Source organism: Lontra canadensis, unplaced genomic scaffold, assembly GCF_010015895.1.
Source record: "Lontra canadensis isolate GAN:19392208 unplaced genomic scaffold, GSC_riverotter_1.0 scaffold35, whole genome shotgun sequence".
Classification (NCBI taxonomy): Eukaryota; Metazoa; Chordata; class Mammalia; order Carnivora; family Mustelidae; genus Lontra; species Lontra canadensis.
The window spans coordinates 3,423,408-3,441,234 of NW_022631029.1; the positions used below are offsets into that span (position 1 = coordinate 3,423,408).

Consider the following 17,827-nt stretch of genomic DNA (forward strand, 5'->3'; position numbering starts at 1 on the left):
GGGGGGCCCCCCCCCCCCCCCGCTACCTTGCCTGGCAGAGAGGAAGCTAGGGAAACCTCTCAAACTGAGATTCATGGGGCTCCAATCCATCACCTTGGAGTGTGGCTGTTATGGAAGCCAGAAGTGTCCCTGTCCCGAGTTTTCCCACAAGAATTAGGACTTTAAGCAGCACTCTCACCCTGTTCCTACTTACACCTCTGTGTCCCCTCCCACTCGGTCCCCGGCCGAGAGGCCCCCCGTTGGAGGGTAGACAGCGCTAAATCCCCCAGGCCAGTGGATCAGGGCTGGTCCAGAAGGGGGCAAGGCTGGGGGGACCTTGAAGGGCCTGGGAGGGCTTCCTACAGGAGGCAAACCAATTACAAAGTTGCCACCCCTTTCACTTGGGTGGCAAGGGACACGATGCCACAGACCTTTCAGAGGCCTTCTCTGCCCCAGCGCTGCGACCCTCTCTCATGTCGCTCCATCTCCAGTGTCTAGCTCCAGCATCACCGCCCTCTTACCTCCTCTTCCAACACTCTCTTTCCCGCCTCGGGGCACTCTCTGTTCCTTGTGCCTGGATTGCCCTCCCCGCGAAGCCAGCTCAAATTTTGCCACCTCGGGGAGGCCCTCCCTGAATCCCCTGGCCAAGAGACACCCCATCCCACCACCCTATATTTTTCCTTTTGGCCCCATAGAGCTGGCGGAGATGCTGCCCGTGGATACGAGGGAGGTGTCATGGCACCCTGGAGATGGGACAGGCGGCGGGGATCACCGTCCACCTGCCCCGCCCCGCCCGCACCCCGACGGTGCAGCAGCGCGGCTCCCCCGCCCGTTCTCCGCATCCCCCGCCCGCCCTTCCCAGGCTGCCTCGCTCGGGTGACGTCAGCTACCCGGTCCCCGCCGCCGCCGCTGCATCCTCGGTGCCTGCCAGGAGCCGGCGTCCCCCGAGCCCCTCGCTCCGGGCACGGCCATGGCTTTGGTCTTACTGATGCCGCCGCTGCTGCTGCTGCTGTTGCTGCAGCCTCCACCTGCCATTCCCGCGCCTCCCGCCCGCGACCCCTTCGCCCCGCAGCTCGGGGATACGCAGAGCTGCCAGCTGCGGTGCCGCGACCGCTATCCTGGTCCGCAGCTCTCGCAGGTGAAGCGCTTGCTGCGCCAGCCAAAGGAACGGCGATCTCTCCGGTGGGGGAGGGGCTGGGGATGCGGTTCCCTCCGTTGCGAGCGCGAGATAGGGGTTCCTCGAGCGGGAAGGAGTCGGAAATGGGGGTTCAACAATGGAGGTGGGTCCATCTGGTGAGGGAGGGATTGGGGTCCTTTCTATCGAGGCGAGCGCTGGGGTCGGGGGTCTCTCCGAAGGAGATGGGGGTTGTTCCTCCCGCGGGGGAAGGACTGGGGGGGGATCCCTCTGATGGGGGGGGGGTTGGGGGAGCCAATCCCTTCCGAGGATGGGGGGGTGGGGGGGGGGGGGGGTCCTTCCAAGGGAGGAAAGGAGAAGGGATCGAGCCTTCTTAGGCCACTTTGCCGGCTCTGGTTGTGCACTGCTGCGCAAAGACCCTCGGGGCGCCCATCCCCCACCTCCCTCGGTCTGATGGTCCTCTCCTCCTCCTCCTTCCCCTCCTCCTCTTTCTCTTTTCCTCCTCCTCTTCCTCCTCCTTCCACATCCTCTTCCCTACCCTCCCCAAGAGCTAGCTACCAGCCCCCATTCACATGCTCATCCACCAGCTGGATCTCCATTTTCCCAGGCCAGAAAAGATGACAAACCTCCTCCTCTTACCTCCTCCCTCCTTCCTCAGGCCTGAGAATTCCCCTCAATCTCTGTCTTCCTCCCGTGAAGCCTTGGCGTGGGGTGTGGTGGGGAGGGAGAAGCATTTCTCTCCAACTCATCCATTTTACAACCATTGCCCAAATCCAGTGTCCTCCACGGTCCATTCCCCTCTCCTTTCCTCAGAGCTAAGAAGCCCTACTAATATTAGCCTTCCCCTCCCCACCTCAATAACTCTGGATCTGGGCAGCGGTGGGGGGTGAGGGGGAAGGGAGGAGGAGGGAGAGGACAACAAATCTTCTATCTCCTGCTCTGAGCCTGTGCTTCCAGTGCAAACCTCCCACTACCCCTCCCCCTGGCCTGAACCCCATGTCCCCTCTCCCAGGCAGAGCTGGAGGAGGAGGACCCTTCTGAGTCCCCCAATGAGTATGACAGGGCTGTCCTGATCAGTGCTTGTGAGCGCGGCTGCCGCCTCTTCTCCATCTGTCGATTTGTGGCAAGGAGCTCCAAGCCTAACGCCACCCAGACTGAGTGTGAAGCAGGTGAGGGCCCTGGGGGGGGGGGCGGGGGTGTGTGTGGTGCAGTGGCCAGGGTGGGGTGAGGTGGCTTGGGAAGGGTCACTCTCTAGTCACCCCTCCTGCCCTGTCCCCACCTCCTCCCACCCCCAGCGTGTGTGGAGGCCTATGTGAAGGAGACAGAGCAACAGGCCTGCAGCGAGGGCTGCTGGAGTCAGAACCCGGAGCCGGAGCCTGAACCTGAGCCTGAACCAGAACAGAAGGTGGGCAGCCTCCCACTTGTGGCCCTGGGAACATCCCCCGTCCTTTCTCTTCTCCCTAAATCTGCACTCATGTCCTGAGTCTCCCAGGCTCTGTCGTCCATTCTGGGCTTACTAGGGATTCTCGATGGAGTCTTGTCTTGCCTCAAGCCTCAGTAATCATCTCTGTGATATGGGAAGGACCCTCCCCTCCCACCACCATGCAAGGAGTAAATGGCAGAAAACAGCTCGTGCTTATCAGTCATTGGTCCTGGTCCAGGCCCAAAAACAGCCTATCTCAAATTCCTCATGCCACCTAGAGGCACCTGGGACAGTGTCACTCTCATTTCATGCCCACAAAGCAACTGCCCAAGGTCACATAGTTAGGGCTGGGCAAGACCTAGGATTTAGAGCCATTACCACTAAGGCTGTGACCACGCCTCACCTCACCCATCTTCAGTGTTATCAGAGCTAACTTTGTTGAGCCTCTACTGTATGCCAGGTGCTGGTCTAAGCACTTTCCTTTTGGTGAACAGGTGGCCAATGTCATGGGGAGGGGACCCCTCAGAATTAAGTTTCAGGGAGGAGCTACTCCCCCACTCCAGGGAGAGATGACAACTGCTCACCCATCACGTCCATGAGTGAGTCTAGGAAACACTGTGTTAGGGGAAACTAAGGCACAGGAAACCACTTAACACAGCCAGAGACCCCTGAACTAAGATTGCCCAGAAAGCTGCTCGCCTTCACCCATTTTCCTCCACCCACTCCAGGCCTTCATTGTTCACAAAAGCACGCTGTACTATATCATTCCTTCCTGTTCTGAATTCTCTCCTGATGCTGTCAAAATAAGAGTGAGGATGTGAAATTTTTAATAACAGCAGCTACCATGTATTACACATTGGTGCTGTGCCATCGTTTAACTGAACTCTCATAACAACCTCACGATGGAAGAGAATCATCCCCATTTTAGGGCTCAGAGAGGGCAATCCCCTTCTCCAAGGGCAACAGCAAGCCAAAGACCGCATTCATGGCATCAAACCCCATTGCCCCAAACCACTTAGCAAATTCTGGTCCCAGCAAACTCTCTCAGCTCACTCCTCTCCCTTGGTGACATGTCTGTGCCTTGGGCCTTCCGTTGGCAGAGAAAGGTCCTGGAAGCTCCAAGTGGGGCCCTTTCGCTCTTGGACTTGTTTTCCACCCTCTGCAATGACCTTGTCAACTCGGCCCAAGGCTTTGTCTCCTCCACCTGGACGTACTACCTGCAGACCGACAATGGGAAGGTGGTGGTGTTCCAGGTGAGGGGTGTGGCCGGGGCAGTGCCAGCGCGGTAGGTGGGTGATGGGGTTAAGAAGGTGGGATGCATTGGCTGTTGGCTCATGGGATGCAAAGTCCTCGGGTGATCAATGTTCGGACCCAACTAGATTCAGGGGTTCACTGTCTCACTCCCCTCCTGAGTCTGCTTCCCTTTGTGGTGGTTGCATTCCCAGGAAAGCTAGGGAATAACAGGCTAGGGTATAACATCTCTGAAGTTTTAACTCAATGGAGACTTACTCTGATTGGCCCTGGCTGGGTCATGTGACCATCTCTCACCCAATCCCCATGATTCTATTGGCCTAGATAGCGTTCCCCTACTTCAGGAGCTAAAGGATTGGGTCCACACTGAGATGCCCGCAGCAGCAGGGAACCACAGCCCCACAGAAGGGTTCCCTCTGCATCGTGGAACTATGTGTCAGCTGGGCATGGGACAATGTAACCTACAGGGGACACAGAGATGTGCTTCCCAGGGCCAAGGTGGTGCCTTTCTAAATGGCTCTTCTGTGCTGTCTTGTTGCCGACCCAGACCCAGCCTGTGGTAGAGAGCCTGGGGCACGAGGGGGCCCGTCTACAGCGTGTAGAGGTGACCTGGCGGGGATCCCACCCTGAAGCCTTGGAGGTGCACGTGGGTAAGGTCCGAGGCTAGACCAATGTTCCTTCCACAGGTAGCTCCATTCCCATAATGAATCCTTGTGGCAAATGAGCCCTGGGATTTCATCTCTCAACTCTTAGGGTTCCTTGGTCCATCTTCCAGGGTTCCATGATCCATCTCCCATGATTCTGTGGTCTGTTTCCCAGGATTCCACAGTCCATCTCCAGGGTTCTGTGATTCTTCTCCGGGGATTCACGATCCTTCTCCCAGGCTTCCCAGGTCCACCTCCAAGGGTTCCATGGTCTGTCTCCCAGGGCTTTGTGATTCATCTTCTTAGGTTCCGTGGTCCAACTCCTAGGGCTCCCCGGTTCCATGGTCAATTTCCTAGGATGCCACGGTCCATTTCCCAGGGTTCTGATCTCTTCCAGGACTCCTTGCCACATTGCCTTAGGTCCTGGTCTCCTTTCTCCTCTCCTGGCTGCCATGGTCTCTTGGGGAAGGCCTGGGGGCCACTAAGAGATGACCTATCTCTCAGACCCCGTAGGCCCCTTGGACAAGGTAAGGAAGGCCAAGATCCGAGTCAAGACCAGCAGTAAGGCCAAGGTGGAATCCGATGAGCTGCAGGACAACGACTTCCTCAGTTGCATGTCCCGGTGGGTGGTAGGGCCCTGGGCGGGGGGATGGGAGTGTAGCTGGAGGGGAGGATCTCCCAAAGCCCACTGGAACCGCTGAGCCTGCCTTCTGGGCTGGTCAGGCGCTCGGGGCTCCCTCGCTGGATCCTGGCCTGCTGCCTCTTCCTTTCCGTGCTGGTGATGCTGTGGCTGAGCTGCTCCACCCTGGTGACCGCACCTGGCCAGCACCTCAAGTTCCAGGTGGGTGGGACCTGGTGAAGGGGTGGGAGAAGGGCCGCTCCTTGGCCCTGAATTGGGCTGCCTGCTCTCCCCAGGCGACAAGGTCCTTGACTCCTTGTGTGACACTGGGCAACTTGCTCTACTTCCTTATTAAGTTGGGGGTGGGTAATGCCAATCTTTAGCTGGGGTGACCTGAGATCAGGGTGGGAAGGAGCCTTGGCAGGGTGGGAGCTCAGTAGCCCTCCCTCCCTCCCTCTTCCTCTCCCTGCAGCCCCTGACCCTGGAGCAGCACAAGGGCTTCATGGTAGAGCCAGACTGGCCCCTGTATCCTCCCCCGTCGCATGCCTTTGGGGACAGCCCCCCACCCTACAAGCTGAAGCTGGACCTGACCAAGCTGTAGGTCTCGATCAGCCTGTGCATCACCCAGTGCAGGGGCTCCTTGGGCCTCGTTTGTCCTGTGCCCAGGAGTCCAGGTCAGGGTAGGACCATCCTTGGACTCCTCCACTCCCCCATCCTTCTTCTTTCTCCAATCCCACTCCTTGTCCCTCTGAGTCCTGGGATCGCCATGCCCCCAAAGGGTGGGGGGGCGGGATCTGGCCTTGGTCCTTCCTTGCTCCCCCCTTCCCCAGAGCTTTCTACTTTTGCCTTCTATCTTGTAGCTTCTTGAGTATTCAAACCCCAGTTCTGTGCTGCCTCCCTCCTTCCTCCTTTCTCCCTTGGTGGGGGCTGAGGGCACAGGGGAACCACCCTGTGCTAGGGCACCCTCCTTTCCCCCACCTCACCTCCAGAGATCCAGTCCTAAGAGAAGAGGCCCCTGCGAGAGTTGGTGGTGGGCATGTCCAAGCTGGGAGGGCTGCTGAGGCTGTTTGCAGCATGGGGGTCGGGAGGAATAAACCATGTATATAAAAGATATTTTGGACTGAGCCTACTTCTGTTTATCTTTTCATCTGCCCTTGGGAGAATAGCCTGAGCATGGTCATGGCCCTAGTCCACTTGGCCCTTTCTGAGTTGGGGACCGCCCTGGGAACTCCCCATGGCTTCAGGAAGGACAGCGCCTCTGCTGCTGCCCAGCCTGCCCCACACTTCCGACTAGGGATGTCCCCGGAAAAGTGGTCTTTGTTACCTGCTTGGGCCAGATGGGTCGGCACCCCTTCATGCCTCCCTTTTGGGGTCCCTCCTCTGAAATTCACAGGTCGAATCTTGAGGAGGATGTTTGGTTAATGTTGCCGTCATCTGGCTTCCATTCCCCTTTCTTTCAGGCGTGGGGCAGAGCTCTGTCAGGGGCAGCTTCGGGGCATTGACAGTGGGTCCTAGCCCCTTCCCTATCCAAGGGATCCAGACTTGACCTTGCCCTGTACTTCTCATTTGAGAACAACCTTGCAGGAGAGGAGCAGCCTACCCTGATGAGGCCATGGCCTTGGCTTTCTATCCTTCCTGTCCATTCTGCAGACTCCTGGAGATCCTCCCAGAAAAATCCCCTTTTAGCTTCAGTCAACTGGAGTGGTGTCTATCGTTAGCAATCAGAGATTCCTGGGGAGAGTTTCGGATGAGGGGTGGGGTGGTCAGTGGGATGAAGGTTTTCACAGGCCAATGGAGGCCTATGGGTGACAGGTGGGTGGGGGTGGGATGTTAGAGGGAATCAGGTAGGACTGATTATCAGCCATCCACCCTTCACCTTGCCTTGTGTCCCCGGAGATCCACTTAGGCTCTGTGCCTTCTGCTAGAGTCAGCTGGGGAGGGGATGGGGGTGGGTGGGGATCAGCACAGGCAAGAGGTAGGAGGAGGGAAGATTGAGAAGTCGGGGTGTTTCTCTCCTGGTGTCCCTCCCTACATCCTCCAACCTTCAGCCTGTGCCTGGTCACAGCTCCCCACCGCTGCTCACCTGGGGTGGTGCGCCCTTCCTGTCTGTTATCCAACCCTGCCCACACCTTCACTACAACTTCCGAGGCATCCTTTCTGAGTAGCTCCTACTTCCTGCCAGGACCCTGCGTGATACCATGAACATCACCATCCAACATTCAAAGACAATTTCGCACCCCCCCCAGGTATTGTTCTGGGTCCTGGTGGGGTTTGAAGGCACCCCCTTGGAATGTCACCAAGAAATGATACCTGGGCAGAGGTAAGAAGCAGCTGAAGACCAGTGCCGCCCAGTAGAACTTCCTGGAATGATGGAACTATTATGTCTGCAACACCCCCAGCCACGTGGCCTTATGGGTCCCTTGCTATGCGGCCAATATGGCTGAAGTACCTCATTTCTCATTTTATTTGGTTAGGGTTAGTGTACATGTAAGGTTTATCCTTTTTTTTTTTTTTTGGTGGTGGTGGTAAAACAAATATATCACATATTTTAATCAGTTTTTTTAAGGTTTATTTATTTTAGGGGAGGGGAGAGGAGAGAATCTCAAGCAGGCTTCCCACTGAGCGAGGAACTCAATGTGGGGTTTGATCTTATTACCCTGAGATCAGGACCTGAGCTGAAATCAAGAGCTGGATGCTTAACTTACTGAGTCACCCAGGCGCCCCCAAATTTTTAATTTTTTAATTGTAATTTTAATTTTTTAAAAAATATTTTTTTGAGAGAGACAGAGGTAGTGAGAGAAAGCATGAGCAGGAGGGAGGGGGAGAAGCAGACTCCCAGCTGAGCAGGGATCCCAATGCAGGGCTCGATCCCATGGGATCATGACCTGAGCCAAGCTTAATTGACTGAGCCACCCAGGTTTTCCTATTTTTAAATTTTTAACTTTTATTTATTTATTTTTAAGTAGGCTTCACACCCGGTGTGTAGTGCAATGCGGGGCTTGAACTCACGACCCTGACATCAAGACCTGAACTGAGATCAGTGGTTGGACATTTAACTGACTGAGTCACTCAGGAGTCCAAACCTCTACATGTACCAGTGAGGCATGCCCCGAATCTGGCCACACAAACATCTCCAACCACATCTATGGAGGCTTTCCCCATCGCTCACTGTGCTCCAGCCACAGTGCTTCTGTCTGGCTTCCTGGAGCCCACCCTGTTCTTTCCTGCCCCAGGACCTTTGCATTTGCATGTCCCTATGCCAAGAACTCCCTCATGGCCCTGGTTTGCCCGAGTTCTCATCTGAAAGGGCTCCTCCTCAGCAAAAGACATCTTGGCCTCTCAGAGTGGGCCAGCATCCCCTGTTATCCCCATGTTCAACTCCTGCCCCTACATTTACAACATTCATAGCTAATTAATAATCACTTGTTTCAAGGTTGGCCTGCTCTTTTTTTTTAAAGATTTTATTTATTTATTTGACAGAGAAAGATCACAAGTATACAGAGAGGCAGGCAGAGAGAGAGACAGGGAAGCAGACTCCCTGCTGAGCAGAGAGCCCGGTGCAGGTCTCAATCCCAGGACCCTGAGATCATGACCTGAGTTGAAGACAGAGGCTTAACCCGCTGAGCCACCCAGGCACTCCCAAGGTTGGCTTGCTTTAACGTAATTTTTAAAAACTCCATGAAGGCAGTTCCCAAGGGTCTCATATGCGATCTGGCATGGAGCAGGTGATTATTAATTATTTTTGCTTGAATGACTCCCTGTTTCTCAGACTTTAGAAGCAGACTCACCCGGTCAAGTCTACTCCCTACATGGAGTTAGATCTTGTCCCTCCTTTCCTGACCCCCGACTCTCTATTACCCTTGGACGCCACCTATTTCCTGTTTCCCTTTTATTAATTTACTTTTAAAAAATTTTTGGAAGATTTTGGGGCACCTGAGTGGCTCAGTGGGTTAAGCCTCTGCCTTCGGCTCAGGTCATGATCTCAGGGTCCTGGGATCAAGCCTGCATCGGATTCTCTGCTCAGCAGGGAGCCTGCTTCCCCCCCTCTCTCAGCTTGCCTCTCTGCCTACTTATGATCTCTCTCCCTCTCTCTCTCTGTCAAATAAATAAATAAATAAACTTTTGGGAAGATTTTATCTATTTATCTGAGAGAGAGCACGAGCAGGGAAGAGACAGAGGCAGAGAGAGAAGCAGACTCCCTGCCCAGCAGGGAGCACATCAAGTGGCTCGATTCCGGGACCCTGGGATCAGGATGTGAGCCAAATACAGACACTTAACTGACTTAGCCACCCAGGTGCCCCAAGATTTTTATTTTTAAATAATCTTTACACCTAACACAGGGCTCGAATTAACAATCCCGAGATTGATTAAGAGTTTCATGCTCTACGGACTGAGCCAGCCAGGACCCCCCGCTCTGTGTTTAAAGGCTTTCAGTAGGGACACCTTGGTGACTCAGTTGGTTAAGCATCTGCTTTCGGCTGGGATCGAGTTCTGTGTCTGTCTGGTTCCACGCTCAGTGGGGAGTCTGCTGCTTTCTCTCCATCTGCCTCTCTCTTCCCCCCGCTCATGCTCTCTCCGTCTCTCTCTCTCTCAAGTGAATAAATAAATAAAACCTTAAAAAATAGAAAAATAAATGTTTTCAATACTCTCCAAGCTGGCAGCCACCTTTCCTGTTATATCCCTCCTACCTTTTGGTCTGAGGATAAAATGGGTCCTATCCTCACTGTTTCCTGTGGTAACATCAACACCAACCAGCCGTCCAGCCTCGAGGCCTTTGCTGTAGCTGCTCCTTCTGCTTGGAAAACTGTCATGGATTTGATAGGAATCTACCTGGCACTTGTTGCTCTCTTCTTTCTTCCTTCCTTTCTTTTTTTTTTTCTTTTATTTATTTGACAGATAAACAGCAAGAGAGGGAACACAAGCAGGGGCAGTGGAGAGGGAGAAGTAGGGGGAGAGGACGGAGAGAAGCAGACCCCCTGCTGAGCAAGGAGCCCAATGCTGGGCTCCATTTCAGGACCCTGGGATTCTGACCTGAGCTGAAGGCAGACGCTTAACCAACTGAGCCACCCAGGCGCCCCTCTTTTCTTCCTTCCTAACTGAGCTCTGGTTTGGTGTGACCAAGCTTGCGTGGCTTAGGGGAGGCCCAGCAGCCTGACCCGAGCCTTCTCAGGCACCGGTGGGATTTACTGGGACAGAGGCCCGCGCAGTTAGCTGGGGTTGCTGAGCTGGGAGGATTGGTTACCACCGCAACAGAGTCCACCAGAGGGATGGAGAGAGACCACATCTTCATGCCATTGCTGTAAGTCCTGGATTGAACATGCTCGAAGTCCACCCTGTCCCCTTCTTGCCTTAAGCCAGTTCATGTCGAGCTTCTTGGAACTAAAAACGTGTGACTGGTCCCAGTCTTTTCATCTCCCTCCTCTCTCTCGGGATGGAGCCCCGAAGGGTAGATTAATTAGTTTGTTTGTTTTGTTTGTTATTTGTTTGTTTGTATGTTTTGCTGCTGTGTGTCTAGTGTATGAATTTTGGAAGCTCTGGTGACCAGCCCCAGGCTGGGGCCAGAGCGGGTGGCTCATGGATGTGGAATGAATAATGCCAGGTGGTGTAGGGTAGAAACTATGAGCGCTGTGGGTGCGTGGTGTGGGGCGAAGAGTCCATTCCAAATATGTGGTGAGTGAGGGTTGCCCAAAGAGTCAGCAGCTGACTTGGTTGGGCTTTGAGGGATGGATAGAATCTGAGAAGGCAGGGTGTCCAGATATGGGGCTGTGTTAGAGGTGTCCCAGGTATGTGTGTGTGTGTGTGTGTGTGTGTGTGCAGAGAAAAGCAATGTTCACTCATATCATCTACCCTTCTGAGGGCTTTGCTTACTGCCCACAAGGCCCGCATGGCCTGGCCCCTGCCACCTCCTGTCTGCTTCTCCCTCTTTTCCTCTCTTCTTGATATAGCATGCACCTCAGGGCCTTTGCATGGGTATGCCCTCCACCTAGAATTCCTTTTCCCTGGATAATCTGGCCCTGGCCCTGGATTCATTTTTTTTTTTTTAATCTGATTTGTATCAGCTCATCATTGGCTGGGTCTTTCTCCTCCATTGACTTGTTTATGGCTCTAGGATCATCTTCTTTGCTACCTCACACTGGATGCTCTGAAGGGCGTGATTGGATCTGATGTGACCTCAGCACCCAGACTTTTGAGGAATCCCCCAGCAGGACCACCTGGGAGCTCTGGGGAGACACTTCAAGTGCCAAGCCAACGCCCTCAGTCTCCTCTGCTGAGTAGCTCTTGGCCCCTTCTGGAGTCTCAGGAATGAGAGGGCCCTCTGCCTCTGTCCAGGGCTCTTCCCAGGGGGAAGCACCAGCCGAAAGGACCTTGTGAAAGAGCTCCCTCCAGAGCCCTCTGAGCCTTAGTTTCCCTGTCTGTCCCCCTGCTCCGTGAATCATCTGGGAAGTTGTCCCCTCCACCCCTTCCTGTGCCTTCCTCCTGCACTGATACAGGCCTCATGGAAGGTGGGTGGGTGGCTGGCGTCATGGCATAAGGCAGGAGCGCCCATGTGTCCCTGAAGTGTAGTGTTGCTATGGCAACTGGCGGTCCTGGTTCCCTGGTGACAGGCCCGAGTTCTGGGCCCAGAGGTGGTAATCTGTCCAGGAAGGGAGGGAGGGAGCAAGGTGTGCCTGGCGACACTCATAAACACACGGAGGAAAGGATAGGGACTAGGGGTGCCCAGGTGGCTCAGTCATGTAAGCGTCTGCCTCCCCTTCAGGTCATGATCCGAGGGTCCTGGGATTTAGCTTCTTATGGGGCTCCCTGCTCAGCGAGGAGCCTGCTTCCTCTGCTCCCTCTGTCGCTCCCCCTGCCTGTGCTCCCTCTCGCTCCCTCTGTCAAATAAATAAATAAAAATCTTTAAAAAAAAGAAAAAGAAAAGATGGGGACTCATGTCCTTCCCTTGGGGCAGAGGTGGAGGGGCAGTTCAGGCTGGATCCCAGCTGGGGGTTGCCCCAGTTCCTTCTCAGGGCCAGGAATGAGCCTAACAGGGAAGCTGAAGCTTGGGGGGGAGGGTCCTTTGTCATGTAACACTGCCTACCACCGCCTTCCCACCCAGTGCTGCCAGGCTCCCCGTGGCTCCTGGCACTCTCCCTCCTCAGGATCCCCTCACAGGGTGTTCTCTCTGCCTAAAAGTTTCTGCTCTCTTCCTGGCCAGCTCTTCAGCCCAAATATCCCCCTCTGACCTCCGGGCTCAGCCTGGCACTCTAAGTCACTACGCCCCAAATCAAGCCTCTATCATGTCGACAATTAAGTTATTGCTTCTTTGCTTGTGTGATGATTGGTTTAATAGATGTTCCCCCTGCCAGATGTGACACACTAGCAGTCTCGGTCACAGCTGTGTCCCACACACCAAGGAAGCTGCTTTCAATACGTCATTGTCGACACTCTCCCTTCTCACTCCAAGCCTTGCCCACAACACCCCAGACAATGTGGTCTCATCTCTGTCCCTCAGGCTCTTTCTGGCATCAGGCTCAGACCCTACACATTACTTCTACCTGGAATGTTCTGAAACATTCTGGGCCCTTCTACAATGTTCTGGAATGTCCCAGAACATCTTAGACCATTCTGTCTCCTGCTTTTATGAAAGCTGGGACATCACCTTCTCAAAGAGGGTCTCCCCAACCTCCTTAGTTAAAGCAGTCCCTTGTCTACCTGGTCACTCTCAGCCCATTGCCTTTATGACAGTTACCACCATTTAGAAAGGCCCTCATCCCTGGCCCATTTGCGTGTCTCAGGTTTGTCTTTTTCCTTGTAATATATACAACAGAGTCTTCTGTTATGACCCCTATGCTATTGAATGGAGGAGTCAGGAATGAGACCAGGAGTTGGGACAACTCTGATGCTCTCCTGCTGGGGCCTTGGGAGAGTTACTTACCTCTCTGAACCTCAGGGTCTTTCTTTTTAATCAAGGTGTCATCTGCAAATGGCAAGGTGTGCCCATTTCACAGTTCCATGAATGTTTATACTTCTGTGACCCAAATACAGATCATTCCCCCAGCCCCGGTCCTCTTCCAGTTGGTAGCCCTGGGTCTGACCTCTATCACCTTGGCTCCATCTGACCAGTTTCATTTTTTGTTTGCTTTTTAATAAGTCGGCTTTAATGAGACGTAATTTACATCCAATGACACAACCATTTTTAAATGCCCAGTTCAACGAGTTTTGACAAATGTAAACCTCCCTGTTCCTCCATCGCCAAGATACAGAATGTTTCTATCACCCTAAGTGCTTGTGCCTCTTTGTGGTAATAGCCTTTCATCCGTGATGACCTGTCCCCCGTGGCCCCAACCTGTCACAGGTTAACATGGCCTATGTGTGAACTGTACATAAACAGAGTCATATTGTGTGTCCTCTTTGTGCCTGCTTCTTTAACTCAGCATTGGTGAGATCCACCTGTGGGATGTACATGGTGGTGCTTTGTTCTTCTTCCTTGCTGTATAGTATTTCATTGTGTGATTGTGTCACTGCTTGCTTACCCACTGACCTGTTGACAGACCTCTGGGATATTTCCATTTGGGGCTCCTATGACCACTTGAGTTCATGTCTTTGGTAAAACCATACCTTCCTTTCTGTTGGATAAATACCTGTAGTGGTATCCCCACTTAACTCATGTCCACCTAGAACATTAGAACGTGACCTTATTTGGGAATAGAACCCTTGCAGATGTAATTTAGCTAAGGATCCAGAGGAGATAGTAATAACTGCTTCCTTCCCTTTGGGGTTATGGTGAGAATACACAGTTTGGGGCATTGAAAATACTCTGTAAATGTAACTGATAAAAAAAAAAAGTGACAGCCAAGATGCAACCTGTCTCCATCTATCTTTATGATTTTATTTATTTATTTGACAGATAAAGATCACAAGTAGGCAGAGAGAGAGAGGAGGAAGCAAGCTCCTCGAGGAGCAGAGAGCCCAATGTGGGGCTTAATCCCAGGGCCCTGGGATTATGACCAGAGCCGATGGCAGAGGCTTTAACCCACTGAGCCATCCAGGCGCTCCTCCTTCTATATTTAAAGTCGAGTTTTTCTGCTTGTCCCCAGCTGGAGTCACACACAGATGGGGACCATCACCTCCGTAGGAAGAGCCAGTAGAGGCTGGGTTCTGGGGTGATGGTGGGGATACTGGGAGGCCTGAGAAAGGCCACAGGGCTGAAAGTGACTAAGGTGAAGCCAAACATAATCAACACAGGAGAACCCCATTCATTTCTTCATTCACACATTCATTCATTCACCAACAGATTTGCTGCCAGTTGATGTAGGATGCAGGAGTCTAGGATCCTGGCGAGGTCCCAACCTAGACACAGGCTAGGCAGCCAGGCTGCGCAGAAGGAAAAAATAACCCTCCTCTGCTGGGCAGCCAGGAAGCTCCCTGGAGGAGGAGACCTGTGGTGGGTGTGAAAAATGTGGGAAGATATCCAGAGACCTCTGTGTCCCTCACCTCCCTGGAGGCCAGTAGTCTGAAAACAAAGTGTTGGCAGGCATGCTGCCTCTGTAGGCTCTCGGGGAGAATGTTTCTTTGCCTCTTGCAGCTCTGGTGGACCCAGGTGTTTTCTGGCTTGTGACAGCACCACCTCAGTCTCTGCCTCTCTCTTCACATGGCCTTCTCTCTGTTTGAATTTCCCTCTTTTTTTTTTTAAGATTTTATTTTTAAGGGGTGCCTGGGTGGCTCAGTTACTAAGCATCTGCCTTCAACTCAGGTCATGATCCCAGGGTCCTGGGACTGAGCCCCACATGGGCTCTCTGCTCAATGGGGAGCCTGCTTCTTCCTCTCCCACTCCCCCTGCTTGTGTTCCCTCTTTTGCTCTCTCTCTGTGTCAAATAAATGAATAAAATCTTTTAAAAAAAGATTTTTTTTATTTTAATTTTTTAAAAAGATTTTATTTATTTATTTGACAGACAGAGATCACAAGCAGGCAGAGAGAGAGGCGGATGCAGGCTCCCCGCCAAGCAGAGAGCCCGATGCGGGGCTCTATCCCAGGACCCTGGGATCATGACCTGAGCTGAAGGCAGAGGCCTTAACCCACTGAGCCACCCAGGCACCCCAAAGATTTTATTTTTAAGTAATCTCTACACCCAACGTGGGCCTCAAACTCCCAACTCCGAGATCCAGAGTCACAGGCTCCCACTCCACCGACTGAGCCACCCAAATACCACCCTCTCCCCCCACCGCTCTGTCTTTCCTTCTTTTGATGAGGATACCGAGTTACTGGGTTTAGGGCCCACCCTACTCCAGGAAGATCTCATCCTGAGATCCTCACATTAATTGTATCTGCCAAGACTCTTATTTCAAAAAAAGTCTTTTTGAGCCTCCAGGAAGATACGTCTTTTGGGGGGACACCCAAAATATACCCAGTATACTGAGAGTGTTTGTTCAATGTCTTTTCAGCGAGACTGTTTCCTCGAGGGCGGGGCTTTCTTCGTTTTGTCTGGTATGTGCGTCCCACGTCCACCACGGGGTCTGGTGAACAGGAGGCCATCAGCAAACTCTTGCTGAATGACTGATTAAAAGAAAGGAGAAAACGGAGCCCCAACATGGGGCCCTGGAGAGGCCTTGAGCCTCAGAGTCAGAGAGTAAGGGTCCCATTTCTTGCTCCCGAGCCTTGGCAGCCTTCTTCCACTCTCTGAGTCTTGCTTTCCCTGTTTTGCAAGGTCATCATGAGGACCAGAGGAAAAGTCTGGGGGTCACCAGGCCCCAATAGGCCCCTAGGAGATGTAGCTGTGGTTGTGGTAGGAAGGGACACAGGCAGGTAACCTTCTAGACTGCAGGTAAGTTAGAGAAGGTGGACCTAGCTCAGACCTGCCTTGAAGGAGGCACTGGAGGTGCTGCCAGCTGAAGTGACAGAGAGCCCAAGATCAAAGGCAACTGTGTTTATTCTTCACTGAGCCCACGCATAATCCTGGAAGGAAGTGGTCTATATGCCCCTCCTTTTTTTCCCCATTGAAGCGAGATTCACATAATGTAAAATTCACCATTTTAAAGTGAACACTGTCATGGCATTTAGTGCATTCACAATGTTGTGCGATTACCATGGCCAAGAAGAAAAGAGAGTCCTCGCTGCTTGGGGAACTGACATTCCAGGGGGAGGATGGATGGTAAACAAGAAAAGGAAATACAGGGGCGCCTGGGTGGCTCAGTCATTAAGCCTCTGCTTTCGGATTAGGTCATGATCCCAGGGTCCTGGGATCGAGCCCCGCATCGGGCTCCCTGCTTGGTGGGAAGGAAGCCTGCTTCTCCCTCTCCCACTCTCCCACCCTGCTTGTGTTCCCTCTCTTGCTGTGTCTCTCTGTCAAATAAAAAAATAAAATCTTAAAAAAAAAAAGGAAAGGAAATACACGACAATTCTTCAGAAAGTTCCTCCAAGAGCTACCCTGTGATCTAGCAATTCCATTCCTACAGAGGCACCCAGGAGAAGTGAAAGCACAACTGGGCTATCTGTACCCACACATTCACAGCAGTGCTAGTCACAGTCACCAAAAAGCGAACACCCCAAATGCTCATCAATGGACAAATGAAGAAATGACATGTGGTCCATCCGCACTACAGGATATTACTCAGTCATAAAATGGAAGGAAGCCCTGATAACATGCTACGACGTGGAGGAACTTTGAAAACGCTACATTGAGAAGGTCATGTGCGGTAGAATCCCGCATGTATGAAATGTCCAGAATAGGCAAATCCATAGAGACATGGGGCACCTGGGTGTCTCAGTGGGTTAAGCCTCTGCCTTCAGCTCAGGTCATGATCTCACGGTCCTAGGCTAGAGCCCCATATCCAGCTCTCTGCTCAGCAGGGAGCCTGCTCCCCCCTCTCTCTGCCTGCCTCTCTGTCTACATGTGATCTCAATCTCTCTGTTAAATAAATAAATAAATAAATAAATAAATAAATAAATAAAATCTTAAAAAAATAGATTTTTAAAAATGCATAGAGACAGAAAGCAAACTGGTTGTCAGGGGCTGGGGGTGGTGGGTGGGGATTGACTGCCCCTGGGGACAACGGGACAATAAATTTTTTTTTTTAAGATTTTATTTGTTGGGGCACCTGGGTGGCTCAGTGCATTAAGCCTCTGCCTTTGGTTCAGGTCATGATCACAGGGTCCTGGGATCTAGTCCCTCATCACATAGGGCTCCTGCTTCCCCACCCCCTCTCTGCCGGCCTCTCTGCTTACTTGGGATCTCTGTCTGTAAAATAAACAAATACAATCTTTAAAAAAAAAGATTGTATTTATTTATTTGACAGAGAGAGAGACTACAAGCAGGGGGAGTGGCAGGTAATAGGAGAGGGAGAAGTAGGTTTCCCACTGAGGAGGGAGCCCGATGTGGGGGTCGATCCCAGGACCCCAGGATCATGATCTGAGCTGAAGACAGATGCTTAGCCGACTGAGCCACCAGGCACCCCTCAATTTTATTTCATTTTAATTTAGTTTAATTTTTTAAAAGATTTATTTATTTATTTGAGAGAGAGAGAGAACAGTGGGGGGCAGAGGGAAAGAATCTCAAGCAGACTGTGTACCGAGTGCAGAGCCCAAAGTGGGGCCCGATCCCACACCCTGAGATCTTGACTTGAGTTGTAATCAAGAGTCTTAACTGACTGAGATCCTCTTATTTTTCAATTTTATATTTATTTATTTATTTATTTATTTATTTGACAGACAGAGATCACAAGTAGGTGGAGAGGCAGCAGAGAGAGAGGAGGAAGCAGGTTCTTTGCTCCGCAGAGTGGGGCTCAATCCCAGGACCCCG

At 52.5% G+C, this 17,827-nt stretch overlaps 1 protein-coding gene across 1 annotated transcript; it reads left to right on the plus strand.

Annotated features, from left to right (window-relative positions):
• The first annotated feature begins 854 nt into the window (after positions 1 to 854).
• On the plus strand, positions 855 to 6,164 carry TMEM59L (transmembrane protein 59 like). The gene is made up of 8 exons (XM_032867713.1): positions 855 to 1,117; positions 2,127 to 2,283; positions 2,410 to 2,519; positions 3,638 to 3,790; positions 4,336 to 4,438; positions 4,937 to 5,054; positions 5,156 to 5,273; positions 5,524 to 6,164. The coding sequence occupies exons 1-8, from the start codon at positions 950 to 952 to the stop codon at positions 5,650 to 5,652; spliced, it is 1,056 nt and encodes a 351-aa protein (XP_032723604.1). The 5' UTR covers positions 855 to 949; the 3' UTR covers positions 5,653 to 6,164.
• Positions 6,165 to 17,827: the final 11,663 nt, after the last annotated feature.

Bases quoted from the DNA above. Each gene is read 5' to 3' on its own strand.
- TMEM59L (XM_032867713.1), top strand. From the start codon at position 950: ATGGCTTTGGTCTTACTGATGCCGCCGCTGCTGCTGCTGCTGTTGCTG. The intron at 2,520-3,637 runs GTGGGCAGCCTC...TTCCGTTGGCAG, and splicing joins AGCCTGAACCAGAACAGAAG to AGAAAGGTCCTGGAAGCTCC. The intron at 4,439-4,936 runs GTAAGGTCCGAG...CCTATCTCTCAG, and splicing joins AGCCTTGGAGGTGCACGTGG to ACCCCGTAGGCCCCTTGGAC.